The sequence below is a fragment of the Hippopotamus amphibius genome, chromosome 14 (assembly GCF_030028045.1).
Source record: "Hippopotamus amphibius kiboko isolate mHipAmp2 chromosome 14, mHipAmp2.hap2, whole genome shotgun sequence".
Taxonomy (NCBI): Eukaryota; Metazoa; Chordata; class Mammalia; order Artiodactyla; family Hippopotamidae; genus Hippopotamus; species Hippopotamus amphibius.
Window position 1 is genome coordinate 14083235 of NC_080199.1, and position 20885 is coordinate 14104119.

Genomic DNA, 20885 nt, shown 5'->3' on the forward strand with positions numbered 1-20885 from the left:
TCAAACAGGGCTCAGCGTCCCTCGCAAGGTTGCAGTCGAGCAGCTGGCCAAAGCTGCAGTCTCTGAAGACCAGGCAGGGGCTGAAGGACCCCCTGACAAGCTCACTCACAGGAGGTTCCAGTTCCTTGCCATGTGGGCCTCTCCATAAGGCCGCACAGAACACAGCTTCACCCAGGACAAGGGACCCGAAAGAGAAAACACCTAAACAGAAGCCATAATCCTTCTATAACCCAACCTCAGAAGCGGCATCTCATCCCTTTGGTTGTATTTGATTCCCTAGGATCAAGTTACTGAAGTCAATACTGAGGGTGGAGACAGGAACTAAGCTTCACCTCTTGAAGAGAAGAATATCAGGGAATTTATGGACATATTTGTAAAACTATCATTGTTCACAAATTCTAAAGTTATTCTAAATTTGATACTGAATCAAAATCATTTCCTAGGTCTAGCACATATTCAGGGCTCCCCATAAAATGCCCTTCATCCATCCCAGTATCACCCAACTCGTCAGCTAATCAAACCCTTTATTATATGCCTTCTTCACTCCTGCAAATATTCACACTCTTTCTTTTAGCACACCCTTTTCAGAATTTTTATATCTAGTTCTGATTATAATACCATGAGTTGGCTTAAATGTTGTGATGTAAATACTTCCAATTCGTTTTATCTGTGACTTATATACACTATGATTTCACTCCTTGAGAGCCAGGACCAAGTCTTCCCCTCAATCTGTATCCTCTGCAGTACCTGGTATTAGGCTATGTACAATCATGAATCAGCCAATCAATCAAGCTAGCTAGCTATAGAAAGAAAATGACCTCAAAATAAAGCTGGATATGTTATATCTCTCTTGTCAACCAGTCAATGTTTTTACAACATTGTTTAAATTCTAAGGGATTGGCTATCTCAGGTTTTGCTTGGTGTTGCAGCTCCATAACCCTTCCCTTCTCTCCCTGCCTCCACCTACATCCATGGCCTCCGACAGCTTGGCACCATCTGGCTAAACACCTGGTCCCACTTCCATCTCTGCAACCAATCCACAGTCCTCACCATGGATGTGAGGGCACCGATCAGTCTAACCCTGGACCCAGTCTCAACTTGACCTTGCACCTGTACTCTGACAACTGGTTTCTACACTGATTCAGAATCCACTTTTTAACCACCTTTGTGCTTCTGATTCACTAGATTCTTTGTCCTATGTTTGAGTTCCATTCTTGGTGACTGTTTTAAGGGTACCTGGGACTTGTTTTAATCAGGTATGGTAAGACAAGCAGACATGAAAATGGCTGTCATGCAGGAAGAAGTTGTTTATACTCACAGATACCTAGAAATAGGGGGCACAGCATGCCACACAGGGAAGCACCAGGGTCATTCAGGAGACAGAGAGAGCAAGGGGGAAATGTGGGCAAGAGCCTGTCCTGCGGTTTCTGAAGGAAAGAACAAGTTAGGCAGGGTAAGTGGGTTCAGGACTGGCTAGTTTGAATAATTTCAGTGGATCTTGGGGAATTGGGGTTGTCCCAAGTTGTCTGATATCTGGACTGGGGTGATTAGGGCAGGGGGGATAGGGGCCTAGAGTATGAGAGCTTGAAACAGGAAATAGTTGGGCGTATGGGTTCGGGATTGGTTGGTTTGCATATGAAGGCATGCTCACAGCCATGCTCATTTACTACCTCAAAAAATTAGCTGTTCCTGGGAGGAGCAGTCCCTTAAGGGTCAGCAAGGCCCCAGATGTCAAAGCACAAAATACAAAATCTAGAAAACAAGGCTATTATAGTAACCCACCTAGGCCTACCTTGGTCCTGCCTTCCCCCTGCTGGTACTCTTACTACCTGCCCAGACACACCGTATCAGCACAACCCAGGGATAAGACAGATGGTCCTGAAATCAGATACACCTGTGTTAAAATACATAGCTCCTCCAGCAATGATTAGTTCTGCAACCACGGACAACCCACTTCATACCCTTGAACTTCATTTTCTCATCTGTACAGTGGAGATGACAATAGTACCTACCTAATGCAGGTACTTACATCCATAAAGCACTTTGCCTAAATAAGCAACCAAAATGTCAGCAATAATTACTATTTCTTCTTCCTCTGACTTCTCTGAAATTGTACTGTATGTGACTGATACGTAGTAGATACTCAATAAATGTATGGTGAAGCTGACTGAACCAACAAAAGAATGAAAAAAAAATCAATGAATAATCCCAGTCCTTTAACCAATCATAGAAATGCAACACTTTTAGCAGACATAGGTTAGAATACTTGACAGGCTAGAACTTGGAAGTGAGACCTGGGTTGGAAGTCTAGTTTTACAGTTTAATCCCATGTGACTCTCTAGAACAGGATGGAGATGCTATTGGTAGCCTCTCCAACATCCACCCCTCCTTTCCCTTTTGTTCTGCTGTCCACACGTGACCCAGGGGAGGGCAATCCTATCCCCATCTTCAGGGACAAATCCTGGAGGGCCCATTCTCATTGCCAGTGATTGGTTTGCAGACAGGAATGTGACCCTTTCTGCTTTAGTCACTGTCCATTTGGCCAGAAAATTCTGCCTGTGCAGCCACAGCCTTCTTGCAACCAAAAAGGAGGCAACCTATGGCCCAAGTCAGCAAGCTCAGGGTGGCAGAGTAAAGATGTAAAACTACCTGGGTCCTCGGTAACATAACAACAGCTAACATTTAATAGGCGCTTACTATGCTTCTGGTATTCTCCTAAATGTCTGTGTGCACTAACTCATAGGCTCCCCATCACCAGTACTTGGTAGGAATGTTTTTATCACTGTTTCACACAACGAGAAGCCTGAAGAACTTAGCAATTTGTGCAAAGTCTCGTAGTAATACACGGTAGAGTCGGGATTTGAACTTATAGTTGGCCTTCAGGATTTATGTTCTTTGCTTTACTGGATCTGGAAAATGCTACTAAGACAGAATCAACCAATTCTCTCTGGGCTTGTTATGAGACTTAAAATGTCTTATTAAGAGAATTCAAATTTGGGTTTTGGCTAAATGTAGCTGATGGCGTCATAATAAACATCTTCAGATTCTTCATCTTTAAAATGCAGATACTTCCCTATGTCTCCTAGGGTTGCTAAGATTAAGAAGAGTTCAATACAAGTACATTGTTACATCTGTACAATAAGATATTATTCAATCATTAAAAAAAAACAATCTAAGTAACTTGTGTATCCACCCTTGTTCTTGTTTCTGTAAAATAATAAGATTACTGTTGAGCTAGACTCTTTTGGCTTCCTTTGTGATTCTTACAAATTGTTGCATAATTCATTGCTCTGTAGGTTATCTAAATAAATAAAACCCATGGTCATGGGGGAAAAAAAAAAGAAGAGTTCAATAAATAATAATGCCACTCTCATTCTTCTGGATCACCTCCTACTGCAGTCGTCACACCTCTCATGGCTTTCCATCGGTTTACTGAACTTCTTCCAAGACTCCACCCCAGCCCAGGAGCTATGTGTGCTTCTAGATCTCTGCCCATGCTAATGTGTATATTCTGCTGGAAGTGACCAGCATTGTCTCATGTATAAAAACTAACTCATTACTAAGGAAAATTATTCTCCTAATAGGTATTGTATTATAATGCAAACACTAGACTCAGGAAGATTTTATTTTCTATTTTCTTCATAATTAGCTGCAAAACCAAGTTATGTAGTGAAGAGCTCGGTGGATTATCAGATCCTAAATTAGCTCAAATGAAGAAGAGTTACATTCTGAGCTTACTTTCGGGACATATTATTAACCGATAGCTATAATTTATAGCCATCAAATGAAATAATGAAAAAGTATGAATACAAAATTTAAAATATTAACTTTAGGATAATTTCCTCAAAAGGGTAAAGCAATGGGAAAGAAAAAAAACATTCCTACCTTGATCTGTGCCAAATCCCTGGAAAAAAGGGTTTCCTGATGGTCTAAGGAAAAGACGCATTTTGACAAGCCTTTTAAGATATATTATGTCGTGTTTTAAAAGAAAGTGCTCATTACTTTAACAAGTTATTGAGCTGAATGTGTATTCTGCATATTTTTCAACTACATCTTTGTCATTCCTGATGTTTGAAGCTCTCTATAAAAGCTGAATTATACATGCATTGCACTTCCAAAATGCAACTTTCCTTCCTTTTCCATTCTATATCAAAAGAATCCTCACCTTTAATGTAAATTTAAATTTGTATAGTACTTTATACTTTACGAAGCGCCTTCATAGCCATTTCCTTAATCCACAACAACTCTAAAAAAAAGAGATAGGACATATATTTCTATCCAAATTGTCCAATAAATCTGTAAATTTATTTATGCTTGTTTTCATTTATTCAGTCATTTATTTGACAGCCATTATGTACCAGACACTACTCTAGGTACCGAGGATGCAGAAGGAAACAAAAGAGTCACCATCTTCAGGAAACTTAAATTTTGGCAGGAAAACCACACAATAAACAAGTAAACAAATCAATGAGGACGTCTAGATGCAAACCCTGGTTGCTTGATCACAGCTTTAGAGCTCTTTACAGGATACCACTCTGCCCTCCTGGTCCAAATTCACTGATGCAAATGTTCTCTTTGCCATGAATTTTGGCAGTTTGATTTCTTGGACTTGGATCTCGTTGGGTTTCCAAATGATCTCAGGTTTTTCCCACTCCCCTGAAGTAATACAGTGGACAACAGTCAAAACGGCATTTAATAACCAACACACTCCGAGCACTACGATATTCCCCCAAACGAGAATCGTGGAGTTAAAATTGAATTAAAAAAGAAACACATGCACACGTAAGTGTGTGCATGAACTCATATGAGCTTCACCACTAATCACTGGAGGAGGTCACCTAGAGGATGTGACAGCTGGCTGACCCAAGAGCTGGATTCACCCATCAGAGGCTCCTGCCCCACACCACCGTCCTTGGAATGCACGCTCCATCCACCGTTCCCTCACCAGAAGCTGTTGCAAGGACATAGTCTTGAGAGAGCAGGGTGCTGCTGAGACCATTTGGACAGCCTACATGCCTGGACCTCGTTAAAATCTCTATATAACGTCTTAAGATTCTAGCAGGTGGGTGCAGAGGTCTCCCTATCTTGAGGCCACCAAAGACGAACCTCATGTGTAAGCTCCCTTGCTCATTACACCTGCCACCCACCCACTTGGAGTGATCTGCCTCTTTCTTCAGTCCTCCCTGTCCTCCGAGTACAGCGCCACCTTCAGATTTCACCCGGGATGTCCCCAAGGTTGCAAACTCACACCGACACCAGGTAGGAATGTTTTATCACCATTTTACAGATCAAGAAACTGAGACCTTGGAGACTGTACGCAATGTATGGGAGGTCTCATAGTAATACGTGGTCGAGTCAGGACTTAAACCCAAAGCTGGGCTTCAGAACTTATGTTCTTTGCCTCTTTGCTTTACTGGATCTAGAAAATGCTGTTGAGACATAACTAGCCAATGCTAAGACCTTTTTTTACCTGGGAAAATAGGTTCACATTAAATTTTGAAGTACAAATTAATATCCTGCAAGAGTCTGCTCATTTAGATATCAGCAGTTTTCTGGCTACACAGGGTTTCTATAGGACAGCATCTCCAATGACTGCCCTCGCCTGTTTTCCATCTCATAGCACTTGAGCAGGTTAACTTGTCCCATGTATCATTAGTAATTCATGACTTATTTGTGAAAGTGCAGGGACAGCACTACTACAGACCTAATACAATGAATATCTTATTAGGAAGAAATTAACAAATGAATTGTTGCTGATCAATAGGTGTTGAAGAGAAAATTACAATGATAGTAAAGCCTAAATAATTTATATACAATATTGATTTTTTCATTACATTAATTATTCTTTATAGCACACATAAGGAACTAGGAGAATAAAACTTTCAAAGCAAAGAAATTTATCTACGGTGGTGTATTGTAGGCTTAAGTCTGAATTTAAAGAAAAAGAATGCACCAGGATAGCTGACAAATATTTTTAGACTAAAAATGCATCAGGTAATAAATCTGACACTTCCAATGTAGCTAAGTTCCTTCGTGTTGCCCGACGTTTTTATACACAATACTTTTGATAGTTATTTATCAAGAGAAGTACTGATAGAAATGTTTATAAATAGAAATATTAGAAACAGAACAACCCATTAATCCACCTCTCTCATGGTTTATATGGAAGGCACAACGACAAATTCGATGAAACTATGTGGGAAAGAAAACATTCTCTGAAACCTCTCCCAGAATCTTTAAGTGGACTTAAATCCAGTTGGAACAGAGTGCAGGTTCCTTATTGCTAATAACTTTCATAGCCAGCAGAAAACAATTCCCTAAGGCCATTTTATCACGGCAAGTAACTTTCATATGGAGGTAAGGGCCTGAAGATGAGCCTCATGTTTACAGACCATTGCTGACTCTAACCTTGTCACAAAATCCTGTCCCAGAGAACAACGACAACAGAAGCATTGTGCATGAGAAGAGCAGTAAAAGAGGATGGAGGTTGGTGTGTTCTTCGTGGATGATGGGTTTCCAAGCAACTCAAAATTACCTCCTACAAATGGAAGAAATGAATTTAACACATGTGCATCAATCCCAATTGATGTACTAGGTACAGACATTGCACTGAAAATTGCTTTTGTCATCCACAAATTCATATGTGGAATAGCATTTCGCTCATGGCGTTTTGACTCTGGAAATTAAAGCAGTGAATTGATGGGTTTTTTCTTATCTTTTCTATCTGAGTTTTCTCAGATACCAACTTCATTTAACCATTTTTCATTATCTAATATTAGGAGATTCCAGGTTCATAATGTTTTATACGGAGTTGCATGAACATATACTTTCAAGGACATCCTATCTCCCCCTCAAATAAAGATGGAAATAGTGTTTCAAAAGTCCTTTATTAAAAGTGGAAACATTAGAACAGTTTCAAGTGGGATACAATTTTTTTTCCTTCCCTCACCTGTTAACTTCAAAGACTTAAAGCCACATTAACACCATTTTTAATGTGCTTAAGGTTCTTGGAAGAAAATCTAAGCAACAGAAAGCATTTCATCTCATAAATATGCTTTTGCAAACTAGAGCCAGTTTTGCAAATTATTTTGTTGTGTCTTAACTAATATTGTTATATAACTTCCAATTTATAAAGTACCACACATAGATGTAATTGATAAAGTATATATTATCCACTCTGCATCATAAAACAGATGTAAAGATCCAAATATGTCACAATCACCAGTCAATTCTGGGGCACTACGGGGACAAAACACCCGAATCTAGGATCATTTTTATTGCTCAGTGAAAAGTCACGTCTGTGATGACGGCTCCGTTGCTGAGTGTGCTTTGCTGCATCCACCATTCTTTAGGTGGAGACTAATGGGCCACAAAGAAACTATGTGGTACAGGTACTAAAAGAAAGGGTATTTGTTCTCAGCCTCATTTGTAGAATTGAACGGAGCATTCATAAAATGAATTAGAAGAAACTTCAAACTATTTTAAATCACTATGCAAGTTATTCTCCATTTTCATCCCTTCTACCCCTGCAACCCCAAATACATTTTCCGCCCTTTTCTGCCTCGGTGAGGCACATGGAATGGGGAGCTCATTTATCCTTTAGCTTCTAGGTGAATTCAGCTGCTGGAAGACAATGGGAGGAGATGGACAGGTGGGAGGAGAAAGGAGTCAAGATATTCCACCTGCCCCGCCCAACCATCTCAGCTCCTTACTGCTGTCAGTGACTGCTTTCTACAAACAGCTCCTACGGGGAAGCCCTTCCTACCACTGAGACTGTAGCTCCTGTCAGGTGCCTGCAGACATGCGATGCTGATACTGCCTGCCTGACTCCACCACTTCATGCCCAGGGTGGTTAACTGTTTCCCTTGTTACTAGTTGTAAGGAACCTCATGGCCAATGTTGGTGCCCTTACTCAGTCCATACCTCTGTAACTAGTCCCTTGGAAACCCCAGAGGGTTTATCTGTTTGCTGCCAGGACCTTCAATACAGCTACCAGTGTTTGAAACAGCAAGCTGATACAGAAGAGGAATGTCTAAGTAAACAAAAGAACATCAGCAGCATTCAAATACACCAGCACTGCGAGTCAGATAGCCTCTTAGATAGGAGATTACTTCCTGTAAATGTACTAATGAGACAAACCATTGCATACAAGATGCATTTCTGACCTCTACTCTCAATATCACAGTCTTTCTGATTCAGTTCTTTAAGGATTTCATTCTTCACCTTGACTACCTTTGTCCTTCTCCTCTCCCTCCTCTGTAGCATCCTTCTAATTTACACTCCGATTATCACTGTCTGTTCTCTCTTCCTTAACATGTCACCTTGTTCTTTACTGTGTTAACATGGATCCTACCTGCAGATTTCCATACAAGGCCAAGTTACCACATACTTATGTTTAAAGTCATGTTTACTCTTCCTTCTGGGTCTATGTTTTCATCTTTGCAGTAAATCTATACCATTCTGCAAGTTCCTAATTAGAGTCGACAAAATATAGAAGCTATCATCTAGTTTTACAGCCATACATCCATAACCTTGAATTCTTTGAAAGAAATACTCTGCAAAATATAATAAATAAATATGGAGGACATCAAGGTGGTTAGCTTTTCTACCCTCTTAGGTTTATAAAGAAACTAGAATGCAGGGGCAACTGTGAACATATGGTGTTAAATGCAAGCTTCTGACAATAAATGACCCAGTGCTTACCAGTAAAGCATGGTACTGTATTAATAATAGCAAAGAACTACAAATATTTATGTGCCCACAGGCGATTAATTCAATTTCACTGCAGGATTGCTTCATTTATGAATTTAATTGTATGTGTTTAAACATTTTTGTTGCTGTTTCATTAATATCCCATAAAAAATAAAATGATATGCTGAAGAAAAGAAAGAACGCAAGTTTCCATTCGCAGCATTAATTAAGTGCCCATGAAGTGCCCGTGGTATCCTAAGAATTAACATTTACTTTTATCATTTATGGCTTTGCTTCTGCATCACATCTTGCAAGTTCATTTTTGTATCATTCAGGATGAAAAGTTTCAGGTTCAAAATGGACAGTACAGGTTTACCTATCATTTTATTTTCACACAAAATAGCACAAATGTATAAGATGAGACCCATGAGAAAATAAAAATAGTGACTTCTTCTTTGTCAGGCTCTGTTTGAAGAGTGCCACATGCATTCTTAGCACCCACCTTGAGATAGTACTATTATTCCTCCCATTTTTCAGAGAAGGAAACTGAAGTACAGAGCAGGTAACTGACTTATTCAGGGTTACGTGACAGCAAGTGGTTGAACCAGATTAAAATTGAGCTAACTTGACTTCATAGCCCATGTTCTAAACATGACCCTAATTACCTTCACAAACTGGGCGTCAGCATGATTTTCAGGAATACTCAGTGGCTGATATATTTGGCATCGATTTCCTCCAATTTCTGCCAAGGACTTTTTTCCTAACTCAGAATCTCCTCCCATTTCTCTCCAATATCACAGTCCCGAACCGCAACCACCTCAACTATCTGGCTTTGACCAGTAACAACCTAGAATCTACATTATTGGTACTTTTCTCATCCTCCCATCCTACATCAGAGTTCCCATGCTCTTGGTTTAGACGGATTCGTTCCTGAAGTGAAAATGAATAAGATTAACCTTCCCAAAACAGAGGCAAAAACCTCTGTTTGTACCCGGATAAATGTCTGATCTGTGGCATACTAAGAGAAGAAACCTCCTAGAATGGTCTAACAAGCCTTGGGCTCGATACTTACTTTGACTCTTCTTCTAATGAATAAGGGGAGCTGACATCTCGTTAATTACAAAAGGCAATTATTAAAAATTCGAATTTGCATGACACGAAATAAGAGAGGGATGACACCAAATGTTCAACAACTCCATCTTTCAAAGAACCAAAGTCTTGTCAAGTTATGCTGATATTTTTTAAAGGTAATCTGGAACATAGAGTATATTTTTAGCTGACATTGATTGAACATCTATACGTCAGTCTCTGTGCTGGGAACTTTACGTGTTTTTTACTGAGTAACTGGATCTGCTGGAGGAAGATACAAACAACACTGTCGAGGTTAACAAGTGTTTACTATACTCTCCAACACAGTTCAATGCTTAGCTATAATTAAAACGATGTTATATCAGCCAATTAAAATCCACAGAGAATTTATCCATGATATCCATAATTTGACAAACTCAAAAGCAAGATAATTTATTCCTACAAAATATTAATTTGGGTTCCCCATTTACTTGTTTTCATACTAAACCTACTTCTTGGCCCAATAATTTATTTCATGACTCTTAAAATCACATTAGGATTTGCCAGTCTCAATTAAACCTCTTTAATTCATTATCAAGCATAAATAACTTTCAAATGGCATAAGCTTCTGATTGTCCTTCGTCAAAACGAGATGATAATAATTAGCTTTGGGGAATAATAATATAATAGTCTAAGATTAAGCAAATCCATATTACTAGTGGCTAAATTTACCTAGCTTCCAATCATTACAGGAACATTTATATTTCTCTGAAGTCAACCCTCTAAAAAATCCCAAGGTAACTAGCAAAAAAAAAAAAAAAATGCAAAAAAATAAATCATCTCTTACCATTTACCACTTCCAGTTTTATCTTCAGAACTCAAAAAAAAAAAAAAAACTGAATGGGTTTAATTCAACCTCCTTCTGATTTATAGCAAATATCAGCAGTTTGAACCAGAATTAATACTTTAAGAGACCCTGTAATGAACATATAAGTGGATATGGCATATAGACAGAACAATCTCTTATCTCCTTTTTTTTTATACTGCACACAAACCTGATGGTGAAAATTAACCTTCTCTGCAGTTCAACATTTCTAATTAGGAGAGACATCAAAAAGATTATCCCTTAGAAAGCAGTATGGGTCATTATATTCTGGATAGCCTCTGAAACAGAGTTCTGCAGCCTCCTTGTCTATTTTAGCCTGCTGTCTAAAGGAAAAGCAATAACCAGATGATGTTTCAAAGTGGTCGTGGCTTTTTGTGGCAAGTTGTGTTATATTTTCTCTTCTTACCTTTCTACACTTATTATGAAGAAGCAGACAGTCTAGTACACAGGACCTATTTATTGCTTTTGGCCCTGAATGTGTAAAATAGTCTATACCATCAGACTGTGCATTACTAAAAGTTTCCTTGGTAGAAATGTTTACAAAACTTTGAGAATTGACTACTTCACTTATAATCCTTTTGTGTGTGCGTGGTGGGGGTTGTTTTTGTCTTCTCTGCACAGGGCAAGAAAGAGGAGAAGAAAGATACTGTGAACTTAGCTTAGATTAGAACACAGAAGCTTAAAATAAAAGGCCACACAGGCTACACCCTTCCCCAGGAAGAAATTCCTTTTACAACATCAGTGGTTAATTAGCTACGACTAAAATGTTTACTGCTGGGGAGCACGCCACGTCACAAAAGAGTTCATTCTCACTGTAGACAGTTATAAATTTTATGAAGTTCTTTCTTACTCTGAGTTGAAATCCTTATCCCATCACTTCTATCCTACTTATCCTAAATCTGTCTTTTGGAGGAATACAGAAGTCTCCTGTACCTTCCACATCTTTCTCCTTGAGTATTTGAAGGCAATTTTTACGCCTCTCCTATTTTTTCCATCTCCATATTAAATATTACCAGTTCTTTCAATTATCCCTCATATGACATGATTTCCAGATGCTGTGAATAAATTGGGGTTGTAGCTTGACTCATAATTTTTCTTAAAAATTTTAAAAAAGAGATCTGAAGGTTTATTTCTCATTTATTTACAACTATACGTGACACAATTAGAAGGAATGCCCAGAACCCATGGCCTTCCCAGAAGCTGTATCTATGCTAGCTCCCCTTCTTGTGATCACACACACACACACACACACACACACACACACACCACTCATGGGATGGTTCTGTGATACAAAGTGGGTCAGAAAACCTCATATTCCTGGCCACAGTGATTGGCTGAAAGAACAGTCACAAGTTTCAAGCTGGACTAATCAGAGTCATTCCCCAAGGTTTTAAATTGGAACTCAGAAAAGGCCTGCTTTCCTCTTAGCTGGTAGACCTATTAGATTCGACAGCCATTTACTCATTTAATGGAATAAGACAATTGGATATAATGAGTTCAGTATGAAAAGGGGTGGGGGAGAAAGTTCCCAAATCTCCAGTTCCAACCATTCTTGAAACCAACCCTACCCCTAACTTTCCTGTGTTCTGGTTATTAAGCCAATAATCCCCCTCTGCCTGAACTGAGTTTGAGTCAGGTTTGTATCACCTGCAACACAGAGGGTCCTGTCTAATCCAATATTCATAAGGTTCCAAGCACTCTAACAGGACCAACAGATGCAGTCATAAAAGAAAACAATTGCCATCCCATCCTAGAAAAAGTATGATGGAATCTCTATCCATCATTATTTTAAGAATGAGAGCAATACACGCTTACTGAAGAAGATCAAGGTCTATCTTGCCTAACAGCCTAAGCTCACAGGGCTGACACTATTTGTTCAAAACTGTATTCCTAGACCTATCACAGTGCCTGGCACACAGCAGGTGCTTAAGACACTCTCCACTATACTTGTCACAGGGAACAGAAGAAACAGTAGGCAAAATATTGACTATTAATTATGAAAATGAAGACACAAGTTCCCAGGGAAACCTTAGACATATTTACCTCCTTGGTATTAGATAACCCACTTGCCATATAAATTATGGAACTAGATTATCTTTTCAGTCTTTTTCAGCCATAAAATCCTAGGATTCTATCCATACTTTGCAAATGGTAAAGAAGCGTCTTCTAAAGGCCTGGGTATGAGGAAGTGGGACCAGTGCTTGGTGGACGCAGTTGTGAAGATAGGTACTGATTTTGGATTAGGACTTGTTCTTTCACTTAGCTTCTTTAAAAGAAGAATGTGGCCGTTGGCCTTTGGTTCTGGAATGGGATTGGGAATGGCCTACTCCAACTGTCAGCATGATTTCTAAGCTCCGGATCTTCTACATGGAAAATATGTCAAAGAGCAGAAGCAGTGACTTACACCTGAGAACATCCCAGTGGGAGGGAAAGAGAAATCCTGTTTATTCCTCAGGAATACTGAAGTGCCCTGCAGTATGCCCACACTCTTCTGTAACAATGTTATCAGTAACGCTTTCAACTCCAGCACACTGTTTATGTATCTGAAACCAAGTCTGTTTCTTGTTTGGTATTTACTCTCTGGAAATTGCAAGGAGGTGGTCTTAAAAGAGATAAATTAAATGAAAATAGGCAAAAAAAAAAAAAAAAAAAAAAAAAAAAGATCTGGGTATGCAGACCAAAAGGGGAAACATAATGAAGGAAGCATAAAGATAATGAGAAAGAACAATCTACCAAATAAATAATAAAGAAAGAAAGAATGGGAAGAAATTATCACTAATATGATAAAAGAGGTCATTCAGGTAAGCCATGTTCCTATTAGCTTCCTATCTTACTCTAACCAGTTGCTATGGTCAGAAATGCCCTCTGCACCGGCTCCAACCTGCCAGCCCCAGAGCCTTGCCCCTTCCTGGCCCCTTATAACCCATATGTGGCTCCTTCCCCTCTGCCACAAATATCCTTCCAGAGTTGGCTCCCTGCTTCTGTCTTTGGTCCTAGATGTTCCCAGCTCCTCCCTCACCATTCCAGCCAGTTTTTTCTTGTCACCAACAGAATGTATACTCAATTATACTGTATGCCCTCCCACCCCTGCTTCCTTTCCTGTCCCCTGCAATGACGGATGCCCAAATGTTCATAATTTTCAATTTATTGCTTAATGTTTCAAACTTAAAATTCCATCTCTATACAAGTAATCATAAATGGCGTCTCTACGAATTAAGGCGACCTATTTACACTGAGCTGCTCTAAGGAACTGACCTCACATCCTTTTGCGTGAAAGAAGGCCTTGATTAGGGAAAATACTGCTATTACAATTAGCAATGAAGATTGAAGTATTACTATATATCTGCATCCTAAGTATTAAGAGCTATGTACCCGCATATTATCATGCACAGACACTATGCCAAGTATTTTACATGCATTTGCTCATGTAGTTCTCACAGCACCTCTATGAAAGAAGTACCAATTACTATCCACATGTAAAGATGAAGAATCTGAGGCTCAGAAAGAGAAACGTACTAACTTACACAGCCAGTAAGCACGAGAGCCACATCCTCTGACTCCAGAATCCTTGCTTTTATGTACTACACGACCCACAAGGACACCGATCCCTATGAGAAATGGGGAGGGGGGACCTTTGGGGAACCAAAAGCAAAGAGACTGGGGCACCAAAGTCAACATGATCTACTTCTTGATTTTGCTCAGTGTCAGCCCTATTTGAAGTAGAACCTTGTTCCCATTATGTAGCAATAGATTATCTGCCATTTTGCATTGTGGAAATGTACCCTCCATTATCCAGGCTAATCTAGTTGACTGTAGAACGCTGTACACAGACATTCTAATGACAGACAACTAATTCAATCTTCTCTGTGAGGAAGATGCAGGCTGAACATCTCTTCAACTTTTTCCCCATCGCTTTTGATGCAGGGCACTTCACATAAACCACAGCGTTTCCTTCCTAAAGGATCTAGAGAAGAAAAGTAATTGAGAATACCAGGAAAGGAAGAGAGGGTGAGGATGAAGAGGAAGAAGGATTATTTAAAAACGGTACCCAAAAAAAAACTACCACAAAACTTTAAAAAAAAATTTAAAAAGCAAAGCAATGCAGGTGATTATCTGATATCTTCTGATTCTGAGAGAAATGAGTCCATCATTAAACAAAGACAAGCATTTGACTGTGCAACAGAAACCATATGTTCAAATAACCAAGGTGGCATTTCCCTACATCACACGGTAGAGAGACTGAATACTTCCTAAAGAAGTAAGACCTCACTGCTGTAATCTATGCAGGGTCTGTAGCAGCAGCATTTCATCACTAAGGCAAAAATCCAATTATTTTAAGATTTCAGAATCTCTAATTCCTCCAAAATCTTCATCTATCCACTAAGAGTTTTATATACATTAATAGAAAATAATGCCAATCCCTACTGAAGAATCACTAGATGTTTCTATGTGATCATTAGTCTCTAAGTGAAATGGAAGCTGGGAATCAGACTAGTAAACTCTTTGGGGTCATTCAGGAATTAATACATAAAGGTGTAAATACACAAAGTATAATTTGGGGTGAAATGTAGCAGAGACTGTCTCTCACTGAAATAATCTCTTTTGGTAGGAAGTTTGTAAGTAATTATTAACTGAAAAACTGTTTTAAGCTAAAATAGAAGGGCAGGATCTAAGACACTACATAATTAGAAATCTTTTAAAGTAAAAGGTCCTTAAAATATACTAAGGAAGGAGCCTAATGCTTTCATTCCAAGTCCAACCAGTTTCTTATTCTAAGCAATTTCCATTAAACAGGGAAAGGAGCAGGGAGGAGAGAAAGTATTTGAAAAACTGCCAGAGTAAAAAATCCCGTAATGAAATTTTGCTCATTCTTGGAGAAATGAAGTAGAATTAGATGCTTCAGTGGTGGTGAATTCCAGAATCTGGGTAGCTTCCAGTAAATGAAGCTTTTCCATAATGTCAGATGCAAAAGCTATCTGATATCAACATATTGAGCTTGAGTTTTTAAATTCCTATTTCCTTACACCAAATTGTTTGAAACCTTTGAGATAAAAACCTCAATAAACTAGTGTTCCAAGCATTTAATATTTTAGTCCCTTGAGCAAGCATGTCAGATTAATCTTCAAATTGCAATGGGCAGAAAGAACACTGAACCAAAATTCTTAAGCCCATGCTTCTCTCAAAGGATGTTAAAAAGGTAAACAGTTTCACTGGCTATTAAGATTTCAAACTTCCCTAATTCTCAGCTGCATTACTATCTAAAAGGGGGGTGGGGAGGGGTGGGAGAGGAAGCCAGTCTATCCTGGGAGGAGAGATTTTACTTATTAGATCTTTGAATCCACCTAGCATTTACCACACTGCCAGGCACACAGTAGGCATTTAACAAATACTTTCAGAACGAGTTGATGGATTGGCCTGGGGGAGAGTGGAAATCTTCCTGAGAACAGCATAAGTCCAAACCTTGGCATTGCTCAGCAACAAAGCCCATCTCCAGAGTTAGGGTTATCGAGGTAGAGCAGGAATTTGAACGTGCATCTTCAAAGAGGCATCAGGATCATTGTTTCCTGAGCTGGAGAGCAGCCACCCAACAGCTACTTACAGAGGGATTAGACTCGTCTCTGGCCTCACTATGCCTGGAAAACTCCTGCCCTGCCTCTCTGCGTCCAGCTCCCCCTGCCTTTTACCGGGTTTGAGTTTCCACTCACAGAACGTGTGGTACAAGAGTCGACCTCGCTGGTCTAAGCCAGGCCTCCCGGCCATTCCACGGTTTTCCGAGCATCTGCTCGGAGGGAAGCCACACTGTGCTAGGCACAGGGAAGGGCACACATACACGACGATGGCTCCCATCACCTTTTTTGGGAGGGGGGGGCGGGGAGCGATGGGTATGAAGGGAGGAGCGAATTCAAGACCAGGGCACTACCCAAAAATTCCTTATCCCTCTCCCAAAGCCTCTGCCCGAGGAACCTCTGGGAACAACAGCACGCCGCCGAGAGAGCGCGGGGCCGCCCGGGTCGGGACTTGGAGGGGAGGAGGGGGGAAAGTGGCAGGAAGCGAGACGCGGCAGGGGACAGTACCTGGTGTGGCTGTGGTTGCGGGGACAGTCCTTCTTCTCCATGATGGCCGGCACACAGTTGGTGAGCTCCGTCCAGTCGGCGTGCAGCCCGCAGCTCCAGCCGGTGGAGAAGCGGGAGAAGAGCCACGTCTCCTTCTTGCCGGGCCGGTGGCAGGTGCACTTCTTCTGACCGGCTTTACAGCTGCACGGCTGCTCCAGCCGGATGTTCTTCACCAGGTGCCGACCGAAGGTGGTGCCCCCGGTCTTCTGGATGTGCAGGAACACGATCACGTCGCGCCCCTTGATGTTGAAATCCACGAAGCGGGTCAGGTCCTTCAGGGTGAAGTTGAAGCGCGGCACGAACCGGGGCAGGGATCCGTTCTCGGGGGCCTCGGGGTCCGGCTCCTCTTCCTCCTCTGCCTCCTCCTCCTCCTCCGGGTCCCCCGGCTCCTCGTCCTCGTCCTCCGGGGCCGCGACCCCCCGAGGCCCCTCGGGCGGCCCCCGGGGTGGCGGGGGCAGCTGGGGCCGTCGCTCCCAGTCCTCGAGCGACGCCTGTGCCCGGCGGGCGGGACTCGGGGCGGCAGGCTGGCCGGCCTCCCCGGCGCGGGGCTGCTCCCCGAAGTTGGCGCAGGAGCTGGTGCAGGAGGGGGACACGTACTGGTACATGATGACCACGAAGAGGAGAGTGAGCACCGGCGTCAGCAGCCACCTGTTGAACCTTTCATCCATGGTCCCGCTCTCAGGCCGGCAGGCGAAGCGGCGGCGGCGGCAGCGACGCGGACGGGCGCCCGCTCGGAAGTTTCGGGGGCTGCGGGGCGCGGCTCCGAGCCCGCCGCTCCTCCATGCCCCTGACGCCGAGGCGTGCGGCTGGCTGGCGGCCCCGCGGCACTCCGGCGCTCCGGGGCTGGCAGAGCCGGGCCTGCGAATCGAGCGGGGAGGCGGGCGCCGGCGCACGCGGCGGCGGCTGCGGCGTGGGGCGCCCTGCGCTCCCGGGGGCGCCCGGCTGGGCCGGCTCGCTGCTCCCGCCCGGGCGCGGCGCGCGCTCTCAGGCGGCGCGGGGCATCCCGCCGCCGGCGCTCAGGCGCTGGGGAGCGCGGCTCGGGTCCTGCACCTGCCCCGGGCCGCCGGGCAGCCGGGCAGCGGCGGCCGCGAGCGCGGGGGCTGCATGAGGCTCTCCAGGGCGCCGGCCAAGGGCGAAGGCGCGGCGCGGCCCCCTCCGCCCCGGCAGCCCGCGGGCCCCGAGCCCCGCACGCGCGCCCGGCGCCTTTGCCCTCAGGTCGCGAGGCGCGGGAGCCGCGGGGACGGACGGCGCCCTCCGCAAGTTTGCAGAGGAGCCCCCCGCGGCGGCGGCGGGCGAGGCGCCGGTGCGGAGCCGCCTCCCCGGGAGAGGCGCACTGCTGCTCCGGGTCGGTCCGCCCAGGCGCGGGCACGCAGACACACTCGCACACACTGGCTGGCACCGCCACAACCCGCCAGCCGGTGTGACGGGAGCCCTGCTACCCGCAGCAAAAACCTGCCCTAGGTACGGAGCATGCGCCAAAGCCTTCCCCAGCCCCCGAGGAGTTTCCAGGGGAGGAGTCCGCTGCTCCACGGGGCTCGGAGCAGGCAGCTGGGGGTGGGAATCCCTTCCGCCCAGAGCGAGGAGAGGTTCGGGAGAAAGGCAAAGGCGGAGCAAGGAGAGGATCCGTCGCTGGCGCTGATCCGAGACTTCCAAATCCGCAGCTTTCTCCATCTGAGAGTGGCCGGAAATCTGGCCAGCCTATTTGCAGGGATAACACCTGCCCACGGCTGGGCAGACTCACCTAGGCAGGACTTCGCGCGAGTTGGAGGGTCCCTTGCTGACAGGGGATATTGGCTCTAGCCTGCTTTTAATCTCTACATCAGGCGTTCTAACTGGTGCTCAAGTTTTATTCTGGTCCTTCCTCAAGTACAAACTTGGGTGTTCCGCTCTACAACTTTATACGACCAGCATCCATTCATCAATTATCCATTAGGCGTCTACTGTGTATCAGGCTCTGTGTTCAATGCACACTTCATTTCTTCCAGTACCAGACAGTCCAGCCCACAACCGTACAGCACTCAGAATATAAAAGGAGTTTAGGGGTCACCTCCTAAAAGTCATCCTACTAACACACACCAAACTCCTACATGTGCAAGATTCACCCCTTCCCCGCCCCCTGCCCCAGTGGGGACGATAAGACCTCTACTTACCTGTATCTCACAAGTTAAAAGCTCTTGTTTATGTTCAGATTTTAACTTTATTTTTCAAACATCTAAAGTTTGCATTTATCTGAGAACTAAATCTTTGTTCTATAGCGGTTTCTCGTTTTCAGATAATGAATGGAGTAAAAAATTGGAGTAACTGCCCCCCCCCAACATAATTCCTGGACTTGCTTGACCCAAGTGGAGGGTGGCAGTGTATTGAAGGTGGACACAGTGCAGTTTGATTCCCTGGCTCAGGACAACATGTCCCACCTGGATATTGCCAGTTCTAGTCTCCCACACCCAACACCCCAGTCTTCATAGCATCCAGCCTTCCCACCCCATCTCTGTAATGGTTCTATGTGGTACTTGCGTCTCCCTGAGACACTGTACTGATTTCTTTCATTTGTCAGACTGTCCCCTTCACAGCCATTAGTTAAGATCCACATCTATTTCAGGGATGCTAATGCATGCCCAAAGGAAGTTATTTTATTGTTCTAGGCAAGTTGGATTCTTCTAACAAAACTTCCCTCTTCTGCTTCCTTTCCTCTTTTCAGCTCTATCAACAACCACAGTGTCCTTCCTGATACTGTATGAGACGATATTAGTAAGAAAGCTGTTGGGTAAGATGAATCAGTTTCTTTAAAGCTTACTTGATTCTGTTTCTTTTTCTCTCACTTAAAGTTAAAATCCTATTAATGGCATCACATTAGTCTTCAAAGCAAGAAATTGTAATAGAACAAAACCCAAGAAAATCCAACAATTATTTCTTGAATGCATCTAGTTAATGGTGTTACTTATTTTTTAAAATATGCCTTTGCTTTAGGAAAGTAAAAATCTATTATACCTTTTTGTATTACTTTATTTGAGAGGTTTCTCATTTTCTATAAAATCACTTGATGTCACATGGATAAATATAACCTCATTAGCTACTCAAATGTATAACCTGAGTGCTGGTGGCAATTTGTATAGTGGGAAGCTCTTTCCTAGCCATTATCTCATTTGCTTCTCAGAACAGCAATCTAAGGAGATAGAAGTACAGCCCTCTCTCTTTATAGTTGGAGGGGAAAGGGATTGGTTTTAAATTCCTCCCCCAAATCCTGGGATGCTCAAGTCCTTTATATAAAATGGTGTAGTAATTGCATATAACCTATGCACAGCTTCCCTTATACCTTTAAATCACTCTAGATTACTTATAAAACCCAATACAATGTAAATGCTATGTAAATAGTTGCTGCCACACAGAAAATTCAAGTTTTGCTTTTTGGGACTTTCTGGAATATTTTTTCAAATGTTTTCAGTCCTTGGTTGAATCTGTGGATGCAGAACCTAGGATACAGAGGGCCAACTGAATAATATCCCATTTCAGAGATGAAGAAACTTAACAAAGGAAAACTAGGTGAAAGCAGAGCCAGATTAGAAACCACTTACATCTCTGAAATACATTCAAATTGCCATTTAAGAAATCCAATGAATATCAACAACAGAGCCCATAATTTCTGCTCTCCTCTCTTGAGATCCTTTGAGTCAAGAGACAGGAAGAGACAACAGAATTGCAGTAGAACAATTAAATTATTTTCCCTCTCCCTCTGGCTTTATAGGCAACGCTGAGCAATCTCTACATCCTGCATTGTTTTGGAACCTAGTCTGTGACTCTCCAGATAAACACGGGAAAGACAATAGCAATCTTAACATAATTATATCATTGTTAAATTATTTAGGAGAATTTCAGAAGAAGATATTATAGCAAACAAATATAACAGCTATGTTGCTAACAAAATGTATGTTTCCATAAATAAATGCACCTTTAACTTTTTTCAAAGAACATTATCCCAGAAGATCTGTTTCTGCTTTCAGTGAAATAACTGAAGGAGTGCTATCATTTCCTTGAGGTAAACACAAGGAAAGCAATTCGTAGCCTCAGGCAATTACATAGATAATTCAGGCATATACCCAAATATTCTTTTTTAATGATAGGTAACTTTG

At 42.5% G+C, this 20885-nt stretch overlaps 1 protein-coding gene and 1 pseudogene across 1 annotated transcript in view; one reads left to right on the forward strand and one right to left on the reverse strand.

Annotated features, from left to right (window-relative positions):
* Positions 1-17426, reverse strand: part of HS6ST3 (heparan sulfate 6-O-sulfotransferase 3) — a 656854-nt gene extending 639428 nt beyond the window's left edge. The window contains exon 1 of the mRNA XM_057707606.1: positions 16720-17426. Coding sequence (XP_057563589.1) covers positions 16720-17426 — 707 coding nt within the window. The remainder of the gene's footprint in view (positions 1-16719) is intronic.
* Positions 12826-13044, forward strand: LOC130835774 (MICOS complex subunit MIC10-like; annotated as a pseudogene).
* Positions 17427-20885: the final 3459 nt, after the last annotated feature.